This window comes from Psammomys obesus, unplaced genomic scaffold, assembly GCF_907164565.1.
Source record: "Psammomys obesus unplaced genomic scaffold, mPsaObe1.curated_primary_1811, whole genome shotgun sequence".
In the NCBI taxonomy this organism is placed as follows: domain Eukaryota; kingdom Metazoa; phylum Chordata; class Mammalia; order Rodentia; family Muridae; genus Psammomys; species Psammomys obesus.
Genome location: NW_026585797.1, coordinates 22,753,053 through 22,777,626, shown reverse-complemented (window position 1 = coordinate 22,777,626; position 24,574 = coordinate 22,753,053). Strand labels below are relative to the sequence as shown.

Below are 24,574 nucleotides of genomic sequence, written 5' to 3'. Positions count from 1 at the left end.
ACAGCCGCTGCTTCCAACCCTTCCTCCTTTCCAAGGGAAAACATCAGAAATGCGCTCACAGTGGGAGCCACACACGCAACCCATAACCGCAGTTCCAGCGTCTTCGGTGTTCACCCTAACAGATTCTAATCTCATCCAAGGCATTTCCATTTTTCAAAAGAGGGGTGGGGGTAGTGTCTTCGCTTCGCAACCTTTGGTGATGTATCCAGAGAGCCACCAGAAGAGTACATGTGGCTCATGCTAAGACACTTCATTAGGATGCTCCCTTGAAAAGTCCAGACCCAACCTGGGGTATTTCTGATTCTTCCCCTGAGTATCTATTAATCTTTGTCCATAAAATCTATTTTAAATATCTTTAATAAATCCAAACTCCATCTCACTCTAGCTATGACTAAAATGCTTTTCTGGTCCGAAGTCCTAAAACCTGGGTTTGCTGAGTCTCCAAAATGCTTGGGGAAACTTCTCAGGCTGCTGAGTGTGGCAGGGTGGAGCTGTCCCTGCCCCTGTGACAAGATCACACAACCCTTCCAGAATGGGTCCTGCCTTGCCCCCAGTGAAAAGAAGGGCTCGCAGAGGTAGCAGGAAGAATCTTAGGGCTGCAGAGACGGCTCACTGTCAGAACAGCTTGCTGCCCAAGCATGAGGAAATGGGTCTGAACCCCCTGCTCCCACTTACTTAGCCCTGCATGGCCACACACCTGTAATCCAAGAACTGTGGGAGGCAGACATAAAGATCAGTGGGACTTGTTGGCTGTCGGCCTAGCTGCAGGTTCAGATAGAGTTCCTGTCTCAGAGGAGTAAGCTGAAGAGGAAGTGAACAGAACACCCACCTGCCAGCCTCCACCGGCCTCTGGGCATGCACATAAAGACAGACAGACAGACACACACACATGCACAGGCACACATGAACATACTCATATACACAGTAGGGGACATAAAGGGAAGATGAGGAAAACCAGAAAGACAGACATGGGAACAATTTGAACAAAAACAAGTCTTGCCACGCTGCTGCCTTAGTCCACTATCATCAAGTAACATTTATTGTCCAATCCTGCTTTTATACAACTTTCTATTTTTCACCAAATCTAAGCAAAAAAAACAGGCAGTTTTCTTGGAGCACTGGGTCTTCATTTTGAAGACACTGTATCACATAAAAATTTAGTTAAAAGTCATAAGGGTGGCAGCTGCGCCCCTCATGAGGAATGAGAAAAGATATCAAGATTACCACTCCTACAGTGACAAACACAAGGTTACTTATAAACTGAGAAAGATAACACCTAAGAAACGATAACAAGGTAGCTCTAACCCACAACCCTCCCACATACACAATGGTATGTGGTTAATCATTTATGATATTGTCCCACACCCATTGTTAAGAATTAGAGATGCCCAGATTCTATTCCATAGGTAGTTAGGGTTTAACTTCAGAGTTTGGAGGGGTTTTTTTTCTTATTGTTTGTTTGTTTTTAATGTACATACATGCCATAGCAAAACACTACTTAATAGTTACATCATAGCAGAAAGTTTAGGGAATATATAACATGAAAGTATACCATCATTTTTTAAGTATATTTAAGTTAATAATAACTGGCTATCTGCAGTGAAAAAAATTCTACATAAATGAAACTGAAAATAAATCATGCTAAATACATACTTGTATCTTGGTCTGAAATGAATAAACACAAAATTCATATTTCAATCAAACAAACATCAAAATGACAGTCATAGATTTAAGAATCTTGGGCTTTCCTGTTTAGACTGAAGTCATTTTTATGACCCTCTATTTTTATTCTATCACTCTTACCTTTTTTCTCTTAATATTATTACATCCATACAATGCAAGGCCTGTTCTCTTCATTCAGATCTGAGTTTACGTGGCTTATCAAAACTACAAACTCAAACGTTGGAGTTTCTGTTTTGTTCCCCCCTTATCATGGGAAATAGCTCCACAAACTCTCTTCTGCTGGAGAGTTGGGTGGCTGGGAATTGAGGTAAAAATCTGAATTGCAGAACAATGTAAATGAATATGGTTTTTTATATTTTGAAACATTTTTTCCAGTAGGCTTCATATTATAAAGCATGTTTGTTAATGGATGTCCCCTACAGAATATTCCTCATGAACATGTATGAATGCTCTGTGATCAGTATACTATTTCTATCTATAGTTTTAAAAAATGTAAAATGGTTCATTACTGTGGGAATTCAATAAATTCCCTGAAACTGTAATCACCCTATGTGTTTAACACACTGCTCTCATCAACATGTTAAAAGGACAAACCCAAGGCAAGCGTCCACTCCAAGCATCCTAGCTTTAAAACTACAACCAGTTTGTAGCTTCAAACAGGTGACCTTCCCAACCCGAAGATTCTGGGAATTTGCATATAAGGAGATTTTTAAAGAGAAACTTCAGGTGGTGGAACTAGGCTGGCTTTTACTGCCCACTTACACTAACCAGTCCCCTCAACCCACGGAAGAAACATACGCTTGGTTCAATAAACAACACTTGGCCCGAAGCCCTTCCTCAGCCTCATTTGTATCCCAACACCCTCCTGCACTTTTAGCAAGAGCAGGCTAAGGGGCTGCTGGAGCACACAGGCCTCAGTACTGCTCTGTCAGATAAATGCTGAGAAATGGCTCACTCTGATAATGTCCAGAACTCTCTGCCTTCCAGATGCATTCTGAATTACAAAGGGATGCCATACTGCTTTTCCAAATGCAAATATAATTACCATATCCTCGAGTCCGGACACAGGATAAAAACAAAAATGGACATACTACCAAAATGTTTAGCAAGAAGCCTAGATAGAAATAGGTAGGTTTTCTTTGTTTTAATTTCTGAAATATTTTATTATTTTAAAAAGTGATGGTAGGTTTACAACCCTGAACAGCAGAATACAGAACAGACAGAAGACAGACCACAGACAGCAGCAACCTTGCTATGAGTTTTCTGCGTGTTTCTTGTCCCTTTGTGGTTGGGATTTTTTTTTCCCTCGTGTCTTAGATATATTTTTATGTGTCAGAAATGTTTGATGTCCCATTGTGTGTCACTGTGGACATTTAAGGTATTTTTCTCAGTAAAATTTTTATTTTACTTATAGTGTTTTGTTTTAGAATTAAGGTACAGGTTTATTTGAAAACAAATGTGAATAAGGAGCTCATTCTCGTACAACCAAAGTACATCTGCCTGCTGTTGTTTTATCAAGTGTAGATCCAAAACACAAAAGGTAAATATAAATAAAAAGAAAAGCTTCCTTATTCCCTATATCCTGTCACAAACAAAAAATAAAAACCTACATGAAATGCTCTACTGGAGTTATTCCCACTAAGGAAGCATTGATTTGTAAATCTTTAGAATTGGAAATAGCTGAAGACACTTAAGCCACCTTCCCTAGTTAAAGCTGATAGCTAATTAGTATTTGAAGAGCCAAGAAGCAAGATTTTGCAATGAGAACACCTTACATGTCTATGAGTCTTCTCAGGTGCATATTCTGCATAAGTAATATGATTTGAGCCTAAGCATTCTGTTCATGGATTCACAAATGGAAGATCTTAGGGTCTTCAAATACTGACTATCTAGTTTTATTTGAGAAAGTTATAATAAGTATTATTTAAAGTATGCCCAAACCCCAAAATTCATTGCTTAATTGAGCAAAAACTTGAGTTCTTCATGGCCCACTGATATGCCACAACATGGCAGAGTGTATAGACTGTGATTCCTAAGACTAGTTATCTCCTGGCACCGTAGTAAGCATTGAATGGAAGAGTGCCATGGCTTTCCCACATTAGGTCATAGCCAGAGTTAACTCTTTATTTCACGCTGCTGCCTAGTACATGGACATATAAAACCGAACGTTCCACTCAATTAAAGTTTCACCAAGCAATACTTGGCCTCTAGAAGGGGCACGGTTAAGTTAATTTTACTATTTTTGTGATATTCTTTTCTAGAACTTTCCCTACTGAATAGAGTCTAGCACTGACACAAAGAATACTTTATATATAACTTGAGCTGAAAGCCATAAAGTACTAGGCTCGAAGAGACATAAAAATATTTTGTTAATTTTTAAGTTATATCTGGATGCCATGCCTGATACTGTCATGTCATGGTGCCCAGTCAATGAGTAACTAAACAGTGAGAAATAAATTACAGGTTTTTATCAGGCCCTACTGAGTTAACTGAGTCTTGAGATTCAAAATCACACAGATTAAGAAGTTGTCTGTCAAAATCATCTGCTCAAAAATGGGTCACCCTGGTTAATGTAATCATGAGATTAACTGAGAAGGAGGGGGTCCCGTTTAATGCTCTGGCCCCTGAGAGTAGCTTGACAGCCTAACCAATAACAATCTGTCTATCAGAAGAGCACCTGCAATTACACTTAGCTAATTCAGCCACCCTCCCAGGTATCAATTAACTGCTACAGTGTTAAGCAGTTAAGATGAAAGATTGAATGTAAGGCTGATTGATCTCCGGCTATACAGCAGAAACTGATTTTTAACAATAAATCCCTGAGAGTGTGTAAGTGCAAAGACCAAAGGTCCCAGGCAATTTACTGCATCACTTACATTAATTTTGAGTAATATTAGTCACTTCTACTTTGTTTCCTCGAAGACCTAGAAGGACTGAGAAGAGTTAAAAAGACAGATTTTTTTTTATTATGAAATCAAGTTCAAAGCTGTAGAACTTTGACCTGGGGCTCCAGCTCAGTTGGTACAGCTCGCCTAGCATGAAGGAAGACATGAGACTGATCCCGAGAATCACATAAAACCAGCATATGAAGGTTCAAAGACCAAAAAGCACATTCAATCAGACAAATTAGAATGTTCCCAGATCTAGACATTATACAGAAAGGAAGGCAAGTAATTGTTTTGTTTTGTTTTTCCAAATTCCTAGCAGAAAGACTATATAAAACCTAGGGAAATCATGCACAGAAAAGTTCAGTCTGTCCAAAAAAAGAAAATCAATCACTTGCAAACATCACTTAGTTAATACAGAGAAGTTCTTCACCACAATGTTGAGATTACAGTTCAAAAAGCCCACTGTAAATGGAAAATATCATAAGGCAAAAATGCAGGTGACACACCTAAACTGTAAACAATCTCAGCATAGCAATGCATGCCCTGTGCTCCTCAAACTCCAAAAGCTTCATGGAGCTGCAGGTTACAGCCTCCCAACACTGTGGGAGTATGGTGCCAAAGACCCTAGCTCAGTCAAAGATCAAAACTCAAAGCTTGGTTTCTACCAAGTTTGGGCCCATTTCACACCATTATAAAGTCAAAAAACTTTTAGAAAGCAGCCACCATGAATCAAAACTGTCTGTACTACTAACTCAACACATACAGAACACCATCCCAAGGGAAGAAAAAAAAAATGTATACATTTATAACATACACAAGGTTAAGGCATGTCAGAAATTGTTTTGTTTTATTCTGGTTTTTGGTTTGTTGTTGTTGTTTTAAGACAGGGTCTTAACATATACTTCTGTTGTCCTGGAACCTACTGTGTAAACTAGTCTGACTTCAAACTCACAGAGATTTACCTGCCTCTGCCTCTCAAGTGCTGAGATTAAAGGCGTGAGCCACTATAATCAGCTTAAGAAATACTTACTAATATACAGTAACCTAAAAAGTGTTAGGCAGGGCACAACAAACACATGAGAACCATGTTTTCAATGACTGTGGCATTAATTCAACAGGATGTCTTGGAAGGACAAGAAATATTACCCTACCGAAAACAATCACAAGATTGTGTGTTATGATAATGTTTTAAAATTCAAACAATCACATAACTTTTAATAAAAACACAATTTTGACATGGCTGATTCAGGCAAGGTATAGTATGCCTGTAATCCCTGTACCTAGGGGTCTGAGGCAGGAGGATAGCAAGTTCTAAAATAGTACGGGCTACATAAGGAGATGGGAAAAAAGAGAAGGGAAAAAAAGGTCTGTGGAAAATAATAACAGAAGATCACCAAATTAAAAGCTCAAATACAGCCTGGAGATGAGGACGTTTCAGCTAGAGAGATGGTTCAGCAGTTAAGAGCATTGGCTGCTCTTTCTGAGAACCAAAATATGACTGTTAGCACCTACATTGGCCACAACCATCTGTAACTCCAGTACCAGATGCAATGCCCTTTTCTGGCCTCCGACAAAACCAAGCACACCCACCCAACAGGCAAAACACCCAGACATGTAATATGGTTTTTTTTAAATGTGGGAACCTAGGCTTTTACACTTCACTTTAAAACACAGACTTTATAGCTGCCAACACTTTCAGATTATAGCCTGTAAAAAGCCCAAGTAACACAACAATCTGCAGCCAATCTGGATGTTCATTCTTAAAAAAATTTCCCGATAACCTGAACATAGGATAATTTTGTTGACCACACAAAAAGTTCAGTATGGTAATTTTAGGCTATAATTTTTTAGGCTTGTTTTTGTTTTTATGTTTCTATAGTTGTTTGTTGGTTTGTTTGTTTGGTGCGCGTGTGTGTGTGTGTGTGTGTAGGACAGAGGACAACTTGCTGGAGGCAGTTCTCCCCAACCTCCACACGCTTCACGCTTCAGAAGACAGAACTCAAGTCATCAGGATGTGCACCACCTCTTTTACCACGCAGCCAACTCGCCAGCTCTTAAAGCAGTGGTTCTCGACATTCCTAAGGCTGTGACCCTTTAATACAGTTCCTCATGCTGTGGGGACCCACAAGCATAAAATTATTTTCATTGCTATTTCATAACCGTAATTTTGCTGTTATGAATCGTAGTGTGAATATCTGTGTTCCAATGGTATTAGGTGACCCCCCAAAGGGCCGTTTGACCCCCAAAGGGATCACAACCCACAGGCTGAGAACCACCACAGAAAGGTTTGTTTTCTTAAACTGTCTGCTGCTGTGAAATATTCTGTTTTTAAAAATGGTGCTCAGCGCAAAATATTCACATAGGCAATTTTTTTTTTTTTTTAAATCTTGTCCTTTTAAGTGGTGGTAGCTGGTTTTGAATCACTAGTCCTGAAGGAGAACATAAAACACGTATGAACATAGACAATCGCATCGTTCTATGTGAAAAGAGTCAAGCGGAGGACTAAATAAAGTCCCACACGGATGATCCAAAAGGCCTGGGCCAACAAGACGTCCTCCGGCGGTCCACAATCACCTTCAATGCACATCTGGCCAGTTTTTCTCACCTTTTTCCCTCTGTGCTACACACACTGCCTCACACGCACGGGCGAGTGTTCGATATATGACATTAACCAGGCTGACGTGAAATGGAACAAGCTCTGCCTTGCACATTTTGCTGAGTTGAGAAGCCACCCGCTCCCCAGCCTCTTCTCTTCAGTTCTAACAGGTTTCACAATCAATCATAACCACACACAAATCGATGACACCTGCCCCAACAAGGTGTCCAAAACAAGGAACTGTTAATAACCTAGAGCTTGTTTTAACAAGCTAAAGAGGATATTATGTTTGACATGAAGTCGGAAGTTCAAGTCTATTGTCATATTGCGCAGGGAAGATATAACCTCTGTGTCATTGTTCCAATAATAATAATAATAATAATAATAATAATAATAAGTTTGGTGTAGCTATTACTCCCAACAACAAATGAGTTGACAAGAGTCTCTACCTTAAAGGAAACCTAGCTTTCAAGGTTAAAAGGGAACTAGATATTGGCATATCAGGCTGTCCCAAACCCATCCTTTCCTTAACTTCACTGAAAAAAACCTAGGCCACTCTTTACAAAATCATACCCCATTCTATAGAGTGATGGCAACTACAGAAGTCTGTGGTGTAACTATGAATGAGTGAGATGAGTGGACAAAACACTTGTCCCTGGCTTAGCCTCCAAACTGTGAAGAACCTGCTGACACTGGTAACTGCGATGAGCAGAGTGTACTTGCGCCAAAGCAATGGACTGCTCTCCTACCTCTACCTGCTACCTTAAGGAGTGACCCACAGCACTGACAGCTTCAACTGTGTCTGCATTCCTGATAAGACTGGGGAGGTAAGAACACGCGCCACCCTGAAGCACCCAATAGCAAACAAGCTAATCTCATCTATAACCTTTTATTAGCTGTGGGTTTCCCCCAAGAGCCTGAACCAGGAAGGTTAAAGCTCTCTCAGTCATTCCACACGTCACTATGCCATCACAGACACTTTGAGAGTTAGCATCCTTTAGGTAGAACTGTCAGTTACACTGTGCAGTCTGCTTTCTCAATAATCACTGACTTGTAACTTTGAGGCCATTTTCTTTAAAAAAAAAAAAACAACTCAGAACTAGGTGTGCCACAGCGTGTAGGTTGTTTTTTGCTGTTGTTGTTGTTGTGTGTGTGTTTCATTTTCCTTAATGATCTTTTTTTTTTCATCTGTGAAGATGATCAAATAGTATGCCAGAAAGACAACAAGCAAAGAAACTTTGAAGAACTTAAAAGATAAAAATAAACAAACCAACTTTTAACTGCAGGGACTGATGAAGGCACATCTATAATTACTAGGGCTGACCAGTCAAGACACAAAGTAACCCTGATATGGTTAAGTCCATAAGGGCATGATCGCTTGCTGGGCACGGTGGTACACTCAGTACTTAGGAGGGAGAGGCAGGTGGATCTCTGAGTTTGAGGACAGCATGGTCTACAGAACAAGTTCCAGGACAGCGAGGGCTACACAGAGAAACCCTGTCTCAAAAAAACAAAACAAAAAAAGAGCATGACGTCAGTAGGCCTCAAGGCTGTGGTGCAAAGTACTTCTCCTATATAGAAAAAAAAGTTTACAAGACTTTTAGGTAGGGAATGAACAAATGTTTTCACAAGCACCACACAGGCAAAGCGAAGCAGGTTTCAGCTGGAAATGATACTGAGAGAAGGTAAGACTGACAGCCAGAAACCTGAACCTGAGGTGAGCTTAAATCCAAGGAGATGTTCCCGGAGGGTTCCCTCTGCACAGGAGCTAACAATAGTCAGGAATTTTATCAGAACAAACCACCCTATACTGGCACTAGAAACAGCTTTATCCAGCAGGCAGTGACCTAAAAAAAAAAAAAAAAAAAAAAAAAAGGCTTTGGAGTTTAAACAGTTTTGAAACTACCTCATTATTTTGTGTAATAAGCAAGCAAATCTCTACACAACCTTCAAAAGTAAAATCATAAATGTAAGAAGTCACAGGCAGGCGGATATGCTAAATGTGCCTTTGTTTAGCACACATTCCAAGTGCAAAGAGAAGAAACGGCCCTGTGCCTTGTTCACTCTGTAAGTTGACCAAAGCTTACCGGTGTGTGGCTCATTTTTTTATAGGTGTTTTCAGTCCCCTCATTTCTGAGTTGGTGTGACAAGCCTAGGCAAGGCACAGTTTTCACTGGGACAGCCAGTGATTGCTGCAGCCATCCCCAAACACTGCAAGCGTCTCCCACTAGCTGGTTGCCATATTTTAAGTGAGATTATGTTTCCAGGCTTGAGTCAGTTTCTGAACATCTCAAACTTCCCACAGCGTCCGGCCTGCTTAAGAGACTGTAAAAGCATCTTCCAAGGTCTTAGAAAGTACCCTAAAAACTAATATTTCTCTTGGCATTCCCTCTGGCTCGCTCACCATTGCTTTTATTGTTCCATTTTGGATTGCTTCTTTTAAGTGTGTTTATTTGTTTACTTTCCGGGTCATTCACCCTGACTCTGATTCAGCAGTGAAGAGTCCCTGTGCTTTTCCAGGGGACCCACAACCTCTTACAATTCCAGCTCCGGAGGGATCCAACACACCCTTCTGACCTCCACAGGCGCCAGCCCACGCACGTGTGCCACAAAGAAGCACACACACATATATCCATAATCAGCTTTTTGTTAATATTTAAAGATCCTCAGTCTCGGTAACCGGTGCAAGTTTGTCTGTTTTCACAAACATCGAGTTAGTCTCTTTCCACTGCTGCCTGTGCTCTCTCTCAGCACACTGCCATTGGTTTAGTTCAGGTTACCCTATTATCTACTCTGCTGGGTTTATTTAAGAATTTAAAAAGAATAAGAAAAAAAAAAAAACTGCAGCTAGAGCTTTTGAATGAGAACAACAAGGGATTCGCTGCTCAGCAAACATGAGTTGAGTGAGTCCAGCGGTAATAAAGACAACAGAAACAGTTAATGTTGAATAGATGTTATTAACAGGCCAGATACTCTTTTAAGTACTTAAGCCCAATGTTCCTCGAAACACATATCTGGAACAGATACCCTCAATTCCCCATTAGGCAAATGAGCAAACTAAAGGCAAGTGATTGAAAGCGAGATCAAGAAAATGTCACAGCCCATCTTTGAACGTAGGCAGACCAGCCCAGAGCCTCCACATTACCACCCACGATGACTGAGACCAGGCTGTTAGTCTGTCTTACCTAAACGGACACAGAATATTAGTGACTCAGTTAAAAAGGATTAGTTTTCTGTGCTTCTATTTTTAATGCATGTGTCTATGGAATCTGGAGGCTTGGGTTTTGCTTAGAAACCATTTATCCATCTCTAAAGCAGCTTCTCTCCTAAGTACACAAATAGCAGATCACACAGGTATCACAGAAGGAAGAAATTCCAGGATCTCCGTTTCCCATTATAAGCAATAATTGTTCAGGTATGAATAGCAATGCCCCCTTATAATAGACTGCCAAAGTACCAGGGTGAATGTGTTCTGTTTCTGGGATACAGGTGCTCGCTGGGGAGTCAGGGGTTGGACGCCCTCGGCCTGCCATCATTCCTGGTTGCCAGGAACGGAGGGCACAGCAGAGAAAGCCTGCGGGGCGCCCCTGGAAGTCCAGGGATCAAAAGCCACAGGTCACAAAGATACGAATCCAGCCAACAAGCTGGAGCTCGAGCCGCGAGTGTTCAAGATGTACATGTGTGATGATGTACACTGCTGGGGAGCCTGTGCTGCAGACCTTTCCTGCTCCTGCCTCCAGCAGGACAGTCTGCCCGCCAGCCTCTAGGGAAAAAGGGGGGGCAGAGAGCGGGGGGTTCTCTCCTCCAAGAACTTTGTTACTCAACTTTGGGGAAATTCCACTCAGTGCAATTTTACTATCAGGATGGCCTTTTCCCCCAATTCTCCTTCTGCAATCTTTTGCTCTTTAGAGGGGTGAGGGTAGTCTCAAGGGCAGGAGCCTCTAAGGGCCTGGAATTATCCTAGGCAAGTTCTGAAGCAGGTCAGCAAATTGTGACAGTCTTAGCTTCAACACTTGCCAAATCATGCAGGTATGATCGGTTACAAAACCGCTTCAGGCTGCACTGAGACTCGTTAGGTATGAAGACCTGCAAAGATGGGCACTCCTGGGTCAAACATCTGCTCCCCAAGCTCCAGCACCAGGCCCTTGCCTACCAGCATACTTGCTCGTGTCCTGGCCTAGCGCTGACACACAGCAAGTGGTAAAAATATGAGGAATAGAATTAGTAAAAGCATCATCCAAAAAAAAAAAGTAGAAAAGCCAGCTTGTATAGAAAAGCCTGGGTTTTTCAGTTGTTTTTGTTGTTGTTGTTGTTGTTGTTGTTGTTGTTTTGTTTGTTTGACTTTTTTTGCTTCTGTTGTTTTGTTGATTTTTTTGTTTGTTTGGTTGGTTTTTGATACATGGTTTTCATGTACTCCAGGCTGGCCTCAAGCTTGCTATGTGTTCAAAGACAACCTTAAACTCCTAATCCCAAACTGCAAACCTCCCTAGTGCTGGGACTTAATCATGCACCACCACACCCAGTTTTATGGGGTGCTGGGGGCCAAACTCAAGGCTTTGTGAATGCTAGGCAGCTACAGCCTCAGCAGCAGAAAGAGTATTTTCCATCTCTTCATACCTATTCCGAAACTATACATGCAGCACGTTATTCAGGATCACAGTCATTAGAACATATGCTCATCCATGTTCAACAGGCCTATATTATACAGTGTTTATTGGCACAGCTAGAAAACATATAAATGGGATTCGGTAGCGTTTATATGGATCTGCAAAAATGAAATGGGGGAGCTACCCTGGGTGAGAGATGGCGGTGGAATTATCCAGTGTTCACAAGAACCGTATAAACTCTTATTTATCATAGCACTTGTCCCGGCATTTACATGGGCACTGTATAACTCAGACATGAATATATATGAAGCAGCTATGGTTCTCATTTCCATTCGTCGGCATACACACTTCCTAGGCCTCCAACAATAATTTATTTATCACCGAAGTTTACATCCCTAACAGAATTTGCATTTTATGTGAGTTTACAATTATAGGAGAATTTTCACACACATTACTCATCTCATCTTTAAAGGTGTCTGGCTGAGTAACGAGGGAAGACATTAAAATCATTCTTCATTGGAATATGCCCACAGTACTGTACGAAAATAAAAGACTAAGGAGAAAGGAATTATGACTGAAGTTGAGAAAGTTACAGTTTTCCCCCCTACTGCAGGCCCAATAGCCGATGCCTTTTGTGACTGAGGTCTCTGCCAACCCTTCTCCACATACATTTGTTTCTAAGTATCTAAATATGAATTTAGGTAAAGTAGAAAACGTGAGCAATCTGCTACCACTCGAGCCAAATCATTACAGTAAATTGTGACAAGTTTTATCCATTCAGACTCAGTTAATACAACTCCTGCTGGCATAAAGAGAGAAACAAAATCGAGGTAAGAATATGCAAGAGAAATCGTGATCATTGAAGGACTTCTCTATCCCAACTAACAGACTCACTTTGTACACAAGCCCCGGTGGCAGGGAGACACAGGGTGAAGTCAATACACATTCCATTTGATTGCTGTCTTTATTTATAAATGCTAGGCCGGGTGCCCAGGCCAATGCACCCATTATGGGTGATGGAAGTACCTTTGCCTACGTTGGCATAGGCATGGTCTTCCATCAACCCAAAGCTTAAAACACTAGCACCAACCCTTATCTAAGAGGGAGGGAATGATGGTTAGTTTCAATTGTCAACACAACCTAAAATCACCTAAAAGGAATCTCAGAGAAGGATAGCTCAGTGGGGAAGAGCATCAGAGGCTCCTCCAGATGAAGCAAGATGAATTCCCACTACCCTCACAGCGGCTCGCAGCCATTCAGTTCCAAAAGGCCCCTATGGGCACTTCATGCCTGTGGGTACACAGACATCCATGCAGGCAACCCCCCAAAATAAAACCAAATACCAAAAGGAAAAGTTTTGAAGAATCCCAATGAGGGATTGCTGGGATCAGGCTGGCCTGTAAGCTTGTCTGTGGGACTATCTTGCTTACAGTAACCTAGAAAGGAAGACCTGACCACTGTGGTTGGCACCGTTCCCTGGACAAGGGATGCTCGGTTGCATGAGAGTGGAGAAAGGAGCGCTGAGCACATGTGTATTAATTCGCTGCTTATGACTAGGAACGTCATGCGGCTCTCTGCTCTGGGTTCCCAATACCTGGACCTCCCCAGCAACGGTGGTTTGTACCCCGAAGTGTGAGCCACATACACCTATCTACCTCAAGCGGGTTTGTCAGTGTGTTTTATCACAACCGGAAATGAAACTAAGATACGGGGTAACTCTTTCACTAGAACACTAGTTCTCAGCGTTCGTAATGCTTCAACTCTGTAATAGCGACTCCAACCACAAAATTATCTTTGTTGCTAATTCGTAACTGTAATTTTGCTTTTTTTATTCTTTCTTTTTGGTTTTTTGACACAGGGTTTCTCTGTGTAACAAGCCCTGGTTGTCGTGGACTCACTTTGTACACCAGACCAGGCTGGCCTAGAACTCACAGAGATTGGCATGCCTCTCTACCTCTCTGAGGGCTGGGATTACAGGCCTGTACTTGCCTGGCTTGGCAATTTTGCTTCTGTTAGCAAATCTGGTATGCAACCCCCAAAGGGGTTTTGAACCACAGATTAAGAACTTCTGCACTGGAATACAACTGGGAATGCAGCTGCTACTTCTCTTTGTTTTATTCATTACCCAATACCTCAGGTGTTTCTGATAGCATCTCTCCCTAATGTCCATATTCTACAGCTATGCATCACAGTTAGGTAGCAGAAATGAGTATATCAAATTAATGCAAATTCACCTGCACTTCACAGTTTTCAACATTAGTTCCCAAAGTGTCAGGAGTTAGCAGGTTTTATTTCATTGTCTCAATTATAACCATGTACCATAGCTTACCTCACACTTCTGTACTCTGTTAATTTTATTATACATAGGCATACACGCATAAACAAATCCTAACAGGATACCTGAAAAGCAAGTGGCTTTCTCACAGTCTCTTTCATTCATACATGTTGTTGTCGTTTTGGATTACTAGATAATTATAATCGAAGCCAAATGGTTAAAAAAAAAAGTCTTATATTTTAAAAATTATAGATACAAACATAAATCATTATAGATCTCTTACCTATACAAGCAAAACGATGTGTGTGTTGTAACAAATGTGACTCAAATACTAAATCAGTTTGGGTTATGTTCCTTTTGTGAGCCAAGGTCTCACTATGTAGCCCTGACTGGCTAGAACTCACTGTGTATACCAAGCTGGCCCGGCTCTCACAGAGACCGCCCTGCCTCTGCTGCGATTAAAAGCATATAGCAGCAGCTCACCCAGCTCAACCGGCTAAATCAGAGCTTAAGCAATTCCAGGGGAGATCGCTCTGAAGAAACTGTATCAGATGTATCAATCATTAGTTTAATGTTGAATTTATTTAGTACAGAGAATAAAACAATTCCTACTTAGAATAATACATTCCTACTTAGAAGGGGGGTTTAAGGGAAAATAAAAGAATAAAACTTCCGTAACTACAAACATCTGTTATGCATTGCGCAGAAACCTATCAGGATACAAACTGCCTATTTCCTCTCCTTGTCCTCCACACCACCCTCACCAGCTAAGCCTGATTTCCACAACCACCACCCCGACCCTGTTCCCTGGGTTGCACCCCACCCCAGTGTCTTCCCGTATTATTCCCAACCTCCAACTCTCTCCTTGCTTCCTACACATACACACACACACACACACACAAAGAGACAGACACACACAGAGAGACAGACACATACACATGCCTACACATACAGACAGTTGAGACAGACACACACAGAGAGACACACAGACACACACACACACACATGCACACACGCACACACACACAGGATTCTCCATTCCTTCTTTTGATTGTTCAAACCTAATTTAATTCTATTACAAGTAACACTGTAGCTACCTCTCCACTTTGTTGCATTTTCTGCTAATATGCAACTAAGATGTCTAATCATTGACATTCACTCAATAATAAACTCACTCAATAATAAACGAATTTATTTATTCAACCAGTTTTCCACAAGATCACCTAAGACAAGTGACTTCCCACTCTAAGCCTGTGTGTTGAGGAGATTTTAAAATACGTAACACATTGATCCTACCTGTTACGAGGTCATAGACCCTCAGCAAATGGCAGGTCCTACTGTTTCTGTAATTGCTTTGAGAAAATCTTTTCTTTTCCAGTAGGTAAGAGAATAACTGTGCCTAACTATGGCTGACAAAAAAAAAGGTAGACCTAGTAAATTTTGAATAAAATTAGAAAACAAACAAACAAATGATGAGAACATTCAAACTCCAAAGTCCTTGAAGGTGTGTGAAAAACTGAGGTTTCCCATGTCTGTCTGTGATTTGTCTCTAAGTTGATCCCCCTTTTAAGCCCCAAAGTATTACACAGATATGGAATTTATCAATCGCAACATTCTGTTCCTCACTGTTTAGAAAACTGTAGGCTAAGTTGATTTTTATTTACAGAACCAAAAGCACAGAGAGTCTTCCTATCCACTGTCTCCAAACTCCAGAGCTAAGATCACAGTATCACCGCTGATCGCTGATCAGGGCTTACCATTAATTTATACTTCTGGCCTTTCATTACTCGCTGCTATAACCATGTCATTACACCAGTATTTTTCCAAATCACTAGTGAAGAGCAAAAACAAATATAGCAGTTGTGATTTAATCAGAGACTTCACTGTTTCAACAGCTAGCAAAAGTAGACACATTTAGAATAGTAAATGGAGAGCAGAAAACACTTACAGACTCATTAATAAAAAGGCAATTAGGTCTTCTGGGGAAATTCATTTTCTAAAAGAATGCTAAAGCAAGCTATAAAATGCAAGGAAAATTGTGTTTTGACATGAATAGTGTACACTGTCTATTACATCATAATTTTTCTCTTGAGAAAACTGACAAGAATCGCTGTTCTTAAATATGAGCAGAAAAGATAGGAAAAAGAATCCTAGTGAAATTTAATGTATTCTACCTACTAATTCCCATTCATTAAATCTGACTGACCTACAAATATGCTTGTTAGAACAGATAACATGGAAGAAAAAGAAAATAATAAAGCAAGAGACTAACAGCACTAAACTCAGAGGAAATACTATTTTTGGTACCAACATTAAGTCAGGGAAAAATAGTTTACACATAGCATTTTAGGTCCCTTTGACAGTAGATGTAGCTATAAATATTATTTTAAACAACATCATTTAACTAAAACTATTATATTAGTCTTCTTGTGAAAAAAAATTGCTTTCAAACCTGAGTGTTCATTAAGAAGAAAGAAAACCTATACAATCCTAATTGTTCTGGTGTATCTAGGATGGTAAATTATTATCAAGTAAATATAAATAATAATTATAAATTTGGGGCTAGACACACGGCTCAGTAGAGAGCACTTGTTTTTACAAAGGACCTGGGTTCGGCTCCTGGCACACACATGACAGCTCAGAACCATCCATAGCTTCAGTTCCAGCAGATCTGATGCCCTCCTCTGACCTCCACAGGCACCAAGGACGCACAGGGCACTCAGACATCCACGCAAACAAAACATTCATATAGATAAAAATAATAAACCTTTAATCTATAAGAACTGTGAAGACAGGGCAATCTATTTTACGTCATAATTTAATCCTCGCACAAAACTCTTATAATTCTACAATAAAGTGCATGTGGCAATCATTTTAAGCTCAGTTTTGTTTGTTGTAATGCAATGTTTCCAAAAATTAAAATGGTCGATCAAATCAGCTGATTGAAATTTAGATTCCAACTCAGTATGTTTAGGTCTGGGTCTGATCACAGATGACCACAAAGTCCCAAGTCAAGCTAAAGGCGATTCTCCACAAGCCAACCGGATGCTACGACACCTTTCAGGAGAGGAACACAATGACCAAAAAGCAATCGGCCATGACTTTTGGGCCCCAGAAAGGCTTCTTCTCTGCTCTTGCCTTTGCTGCCAAATCATACCAAAGAGCTGTGACCAGTTCTCCACTTAAACAGTTGCTAGAGCAGCCCACTGCCCAACAATTTCTAGAGCCAGGGCAGGAGCAGCCTTGGACAAAATTTGCAGCATCAGCCTGGACAGCTGGTTCAAGAGCAGGGTGTTTTGGGAAAGTTGAATGTATAGATGCCAATCTGGGAGATTTATTACGTACTGATTAAGAAGTGTAATATACAATGGGAAGGGATACTGAAACACAACGAATATTTCACTTACTGTCAAATTCAGTTTCTCCATCTACAAAACAGAAAAAAACACTAAAAGGCTTTCAGTAGTCTTTCCAAGAACATAAATAGGAGCTTTCTATGCCATGACTCCAGTGCCTTAGCTTCTGCCTAGCATGAGTCTTTGGCAATGAAGTTCACGCTATCATTAAGGTATACATATTTAATGCTTTCAGCTCTCCCAACTAAATAACTGCAAACTGTAATTCAACTTGAATACTTTCCTTTGGCTTTGTTCCTGAACAAACAACCCCCTCAACGATGCCTATAGAAGATTCAGCCAGCATCACCCAGTTTATCACTTTTTTTATTCACTGAGCTCTGCAGACCTATAGGTGGAAACATGAATTATTTCACTTAAGGTCACTTACTTTGCACCTAAAGCAATTGTAAATGACAAAATAAGCCTCTAATAAATTTTCTGGATTATCAACAGACAGCAGAATGCCAAAAACAAACAAACAAAAAACCTTTACAGCCGTGTTAACTGGCGGATCAATATAGTCCCCACATCCCCTGCCACAGTATGTTCCCAGAACCTCAGCAACCGGAAACACATCACAAGAGTTAAGTTTTTGTACTAGGAAGACTGACCTTTTATTAGCAAGACTTAACAAGACATTAACCACAAATCAAAAGAATTCCCACAAGAATTCAAGACTGTGGACACACCTCTCATAGGAGACTGCACAGAACATGTCGTATGGGTAGCTGTGATTCTTTGAGGATATTTCCAACAATTATGTTTGTACCGAGTGGAGTCTGAAGTTGACAAAGTCTCTTCTCCATCAGACTTCACATCATAAGCAGCCAAATGTAGCAACTTCCAATAAGTTTTCCAAAGCACAGCTGTACATAAATTATGCTATTTATCTCAAAGTATCAGGAAACCTGGTACTCAAATTTTCTGCCCCCTCTTACAGAAAGTACTGTGAAGTCTCTCATTCAGAAACAAATATACACAAAAAAAAAAAAAAAAAACATTTCGGTGACATTAAAAAACTTATCTCATGGATATGAGTTTGGCTCAATTGAAATAAAAAAAAAACAGTCCAACTGATGTATTATTCATTACCTTTGTAATCAAATACCACTCTAAGATATATGGTGACTTGATATGTTTTGTACAATTTTTCAGTAACTATGACAAACAGAATGGAATCTGATGAAAAAAACAAGTCATGTTCAAAAGCAATTACAACCTTTTTAGGCAGAGAAACACCATTTGATAAAGGAACACAGACCAGACACAGATGATCAAAAGGGAAAGTCTGAGAGGAATACACAGAGGAAATGTTTGCATTCATAGAATAAGAAACAAATCTGTTTGGACAAAGGCAAAGACTGATTTTAATAAACAACTCAGAAAATAGGAGGGTTTTTTTCCCCTCATCTGAAAATTAAGTAAATGACTTCATACATGTATGCTTACACACACACACACACACACACACACACACACACTGCGTCTTGTCTGTAAATTGTTTTGCTATTCCCTCCTCGCAGCAACCCTTGTCCTTCTCTCCATGGAGAACAAGAGGAGGAAATGGGAACGGGGCAGATCCACACTCAGCAGTCCAATGCGGTTGACAAACATTAGTGGGAGCCAACATGCTTCAACCATATGGAATTCTGTCACGTAACGTTAAACTTTAAGGATACAAAAGTAGTGCTAACACATCAGTGCTGGACATAGGAGAGTGTCTCATAGGTGAGAGAACTGCCTTAGTTTTGGGTAGTGGACCGGTCATTTGTCTCTAAGACCATGCACCTAAAGATCCTTGATGAAAACAGAAAGCTCCTGATTTGGTGAATATACATGCGGGGCTTAGAGGTTACCAGGAAGATGTGGGAGGAAGTGTGAAAGAGGGACAGAGTAGCAGAGGGGTTGATTTATTGATTTATTTTTCAGATTCACATTCATGAATACAAAGAGAAGAGCTGTCAGCAACACACATGCCAACGACCAAACAGCAGCGAAACCTGCCGTCTGGGCAGGCCAGACACGAAATGACATCTCACAGGCCAGGAAATTCAGATATAAGAGAACCAGTGAGAGAGAAAAAACAGTCCAAGAATTGTCCATATCATTACTAGGGAGTACAGTTTTTAATTTTAATGTATTTAGACACCAAAAGATACCATTCCAATAGAACTAGAAAACTAAATGGCAAGCCTTAACAAATGCTGGCTCCAAGTATCTTCCCCGTAGATAATAGGAATAAGAGAAAATTAATTTTGTACTAGAGACAGGAAGCCAGACACAGGCAAGTGGCTGTGTTTAGATGAGCTGTAAGGTGCTACGGGATAAGCAGGGTGCTACACCAGGACCAACTCCAGGGCAGGATCTTAAGCAACATTCTCAAGCTTACCTCATAGCAGACACAACGGTCCCTCTCTAGGTCACTGATAAGACTGCACCCAAAGTTACATGTGACTCTCTGCATGGAAGCAGCTTAGCCAGGGGCTCAACATACTATTTAAAATAGAAAGATGTTACAGGTATCTTTCCTAAAGTTAGGATCCTGAGAGTATTGACAGTGACTCTTCCATAGGTTTAATATGTGAGAGATTTTCATAGCTCTGCTAAAAAGCAATCAAAAGATAATTTCTGATACTGTCGTAACCTCATGGTCTGAATCAATCTAGGACATTTATGATGAAAGTGGATGACTAGTGAAAGAACTCACACACACATATACCCACATACACACTCATACATACACACCCACACTCACATACACACTCCATACACACACTCCCCTGGCAGAATACCCTATACTCACTGAGAAGAGAGTTCTAAGAGTTTAAAAGCCATAAAAGCTGAAACTGGCACTCCAGCTAACCTTAATTTATGATGATTACACCCCAGATAGCTGCACCATGCTTAACAGTTGACAGCACTGTGGTTCACACAAATGACTTCACCTGAGCCTCATAAAAACTATGTGGAAAGGTCAGGACACGTATCATTATCCCCATTTTATAGATGAGAAAGCTGAGCTTCCAAGGCAGACTGGTTTTGTCTGGTTTGAGCTCTACAGAGAGCTTGCCTGCACCGTGATGCCAACAATAACAGCTACGCAGCCCAGGAACTGGACAGTCACAGCACTCTGCTTCCCACCCTGGTGTCATTTTCAGAGCCTCAAGTGGAAGCGGATTTTATAGATAAAGTCCCAGCTCTAAAGACGTTCACCACGGAGCAGTTTTACACTTTGACTGCAAACAGAAAGGAGATGGCTGCAATGGGAAAGTGGTAAATGCATGCCTGAGACACATACAGAACTCCAAGGTATGCATGGCATATCAAATTTCCAACTATAATGTCCTCCTAGGTTTGCGTTTAAGCTTTCTATATCAACAGCTACACAGTAGTAGTATTGGGAAGTGGTGAACTGACCTCGATAATCATGACTTAAAACGTATTTCACAGAATGGAGTACTTTAAAAATTAGGAAACACACCTCTTTAGTTCTTTGAAGCATGTCCATTTAAATCTCTCCAGAAGTTCATCATTTGGAATAGAATCAGAGAGGATAAAAAAAAAAAAAAAAAAAAAAAAAAAAACAGCAAGAAAGAAAACACTTTCAATCTCTAATTCATCCCCAATCAATGTTTTTTTTATCAAATATGCATTGAGTTTAATGACATTACAATACCAAATGATTTATGACAACCAGAAAAAAAAAAGAGATGTCTTTAATAAGCACTTTTAATCTCTAGAGAAAGGCAGCCAGGTGCCCAACTTTAAACTTGAGAGAGAAAAGAGCTCAGTGTGTGGGCAAACATGCATATCCCGACTAGCAAGAGGATGATGACAGCAGCTCTTGCGAGCACTGCCTTCATTACACACTCCCAGAAACACATCTGCACACTGTGATGAGGGGACCTGGGTCCTCGTTGATTAAAAGATAAATAACGCTGCAAAAGAGAAAAGTTTCTCCAGTGGTGAAGATCTGTCCACCAGCTGTAAAGACCTCACGAGTCGCCAGCGCCGGAGACATGTGTTTAATCATGCAGCTGGTAAAGTTCAATTAACAAACTACACGCCGTCTCAAGCTAGGCTCTCCGTTCAGTGACAGGCGCTGTGTGGAAATCAATACTCCCTCCAACTTGGTGCATATAATGAGTTACAGCAAACAGGGTTCCAAATCTAACAGCGTTGCACGGCCGAGACGCACGCGGTAAGGCTGAATGAAACCGGAGAGAATTAAATTAAGTCGTCGGAGCTCACGGCATAGAGATGGTGCCCTCTGCCCACCACCAGTTACATGGCCATTCCTCTGCCTGCTGCCATTTCCTAGTCTCTGCCTAAGAGACTCGTGCACACTCGGGCACGAGAAGCCGAGGTCCAACTCCTCTTACACAGTTCTCAAGGGGGAGGGGAGAGGAGAGCTAACGAAGGATTTGCTCCGGAAAACAACACGGGGAGTTTATTTCCAGGAAATCGGGCAGTCTCAACAACGAAAACTGTCAAGTACAAAGTAAGTTCTGTCTCCGCATCCTGCCGGTTCAGCCGGGAGCGCGGCTGCCGCGTTTCCCGTCACCCTTCGGCCACTCTGCGTTTCCATCTACAGCGGGAACCAGGGCAGCGGATGCGGCCGCCAGAAAGGGCTGGGTTGGGCGGGTTAGCCAGAAAAGTTGTCAAGCCCTGCGGGAGGCAGAGGCTGAACCTGGGAGCCCGCTCCCCAGCGTCCACCTGGTGAAACTTGAGAGCCGACAGATGCACAGAGACAAGCGACCTACTGGAAGGATAGCAACACTGGACGGGAACGGAGACCTCCGTTCGGGGGAGACCCGGGATCCAGGGACTTCTCCGAGTGGCTTGACTTAGAACCCAAACGGAGAGCCTGGACCGGCGCACCGCGGCTCTCCCCCGACCCCACCCCACTCCCACAACCCCCGGGGTTGTCCCGGAGGGCGGCGAACGTTCCCAGCCCGGGTCACCAAGGCGGACTCCGGGAGGTGCGGAGCCAGCTCCGGGGCAGCCTCGCTCCAGAAGCAGGGGGTAAGCCTACCGGAAACGGGCGCCCAGACCTCGCCGCCCAGGCAGGACAGCTCTGAATTTACCCTTAGAGCCACATTTCCCAACGTCCTACTGACTCCGCCAACGTACACAAGCAACACGCTCCACGCTGCGCCCTAACCCAGAAGCAACTCTGGACCCTCCACGGGGGAGGAAGGAGCCTCCAGGAGGCACAGGGAAAGAGTTGGACAATGGTCAGGGGAGGTTATTCCCGGGACAAAAAGCACCTGGCAGAGCGCGCCGGGGTCACTCCCTAAGCGCCCCCACAGTTCCGACAAAGGCTTCCCGGGGAATTTTTGAACGGTCTGGCGGTAGAGAGAGCTCACCAGCCCGTTCGGCCAGCCATAAAAAATCGTGGTCCCGGGAACCCTAAGTACTTTTATTTTCTTTCTCTCCTCCTTAAGTAAGGCTGTGTGGACTGCGTCCGACGCCCAGGCTACCGACACTTCACCCAAGAAAAGCAAGGTCGCCCCAAGCTCCATAAGGACACCCGGGGCTGTCTGTGCGCCCGGCCAGCCTCGAAAACAATGGGTCGAGAACGCCAAAGTTACCTGTGCCCGGAGGGCGCTCAGCTCGGGGGAGCCCCCGCGTCCCGCCAGACACACAAACTCCGGGACAGACCTGGCTCCAACCTGCACCCACTTACCCCAAGCGAACGCCTCTGGATCCCCGGGCCCCCCCCCCAGCCCCGGCAAGCAACCAGTCCCTCCCGCCTCGCCGTCCAAGGCTAGGGACAGCCGCAGAGCCAGACGCCCACCGAGCACTCACCTGCTGAGAACTGGCCTTGGACCGACCCCAGGAGAGGCCACGGGGACAGGAGCCAGAGCGCCACAAAAGCAGGCAGCGCCGCCGCCGCCGCCGCCACATCCATGGCGAGTTTGGGAGAAGTTTCAAGCGGCTTTGCAAAGAGCCTCCGGGGGGATGGCGGCGGAATCCGCCGGGCAGCAGCCCGCCCGGCCTCGTGGGGGGCTTTCGGGGACGCCGCGGCCACCCGCCAGCACTTTCGTCTTTGCGCAACGCCGGCCCAACTACCTCGCGGGAGAAAGCGCCTCCCGCGCCGCCCGCCAGCCGCGGCCGCCGCTCTCCATGCTCGGCGCAGGCGGCTCGGGGTTGTCCTGAGTTACTTTGCTCGGGGAGGGACGGGGGCGGAGCCTGAGGTGACGTCGCCCCGCGGGCTCCGGTCGCTTCGGAGGAATGCGGGCTCCGGCGCGCGCCGCCGCCTCCCGCCGGGGGAGACGCGCGCCAGCCCGGCCGCGCGCCCCGCGCCGCCTTTGTTCGCCACCTGGGCTCGGTGGCGGCGCCGACGATCCCCGGCGGCGAGCGGGGAAAGGGCGACGCGGCCGCAGCCCGCTCCCGGAGCCCCGAGACGGCGACTCTGAGAGGCAGGAGGGTGGGAGGACTGTGGGCGGACCACGCAGGGAGGTCTGGGGGTTCTGTCCCCAAGGTGGCGGTCCCAGCGGAGCGGCTGGTGGTTGGAAAAAAGGGGAGCGTAGGTGCTACCTTGAAACCGCCGACCTGCACTGAAATGTCACTTTCTTGTTGATGGTGATAAGGAATAAGGTTCCCTTCCCCCGTTGAAAACTTAACTCTTGGTGGGTTCGCGTAATAAATAAAACTTGGACCAAAATAAAATGTTGGGTAAGTTTCCAGTGTAAACAGTTGGCGTGCCTCATTTCTGGGTTTATTTGCCGTTTGCAGGATATCTGGATTGACTTGCGGCTTCACTGACTTTGCTTGTTGCTCGGGAAGATCCCAGCCGCTCTGCCTTCGCGTAGGCCGGTTGAGTAGAGCGGGGTTAGGGTTTTGGTTTTGATTTTTACCGTCTTGTAGCCATTTACGAAATAAGTATTTCATAAAAGGACTTTCCCCCGACAACGGACACAGCGTGGTTGCTCCGGAGGAGCCCGAAGCTGTGTCACAGCCGCGAAGTCGGGCGGTTTTTCTACCTTAGCAGCCTGGCGTTATTTCTCCAAATGCCACCCTGACTTGCTTCTGTAGCAACGCTGTGTACATGCTTACTTTTACTCATGCCTGCAAAATATGACACACGTAAGTGTGATCACAACTGAGTAAGCATAACTTTA

General features: G+C 43.1%; 1 protein-coding gene across 6 annotated transcripts in view; it reads right to left on the bottom strand.

Annotated features, from left to right (window-relative positions):
* Ptprk (protein tyrosine phosphatase receptor type K) overlaps window positions 1-23,440 on the bottom strand; it is a 519,217-nt gene extending 495,777 nt beyond the window's left edge. For all 6 annotated transcript variants that reach the window (XM_055599324.1, XM_055599319.1, XM_055599321.1 and 3 more), the window contains exon 1: window positions 23,259-23,440. In XM_055599324.1, coding sequence (XP_055455299.1) covers window positions 23,259-23,361 — 103 coding nt within the window. In that variant the 5' untranslated portion in view covers window positions 23,362-23,440. The remainder of the gene's footprint in view (window positions 1-23,258) is intronic.
* Window positions 23,441-24,574: the final 1,134 nt, after the last annotated feature.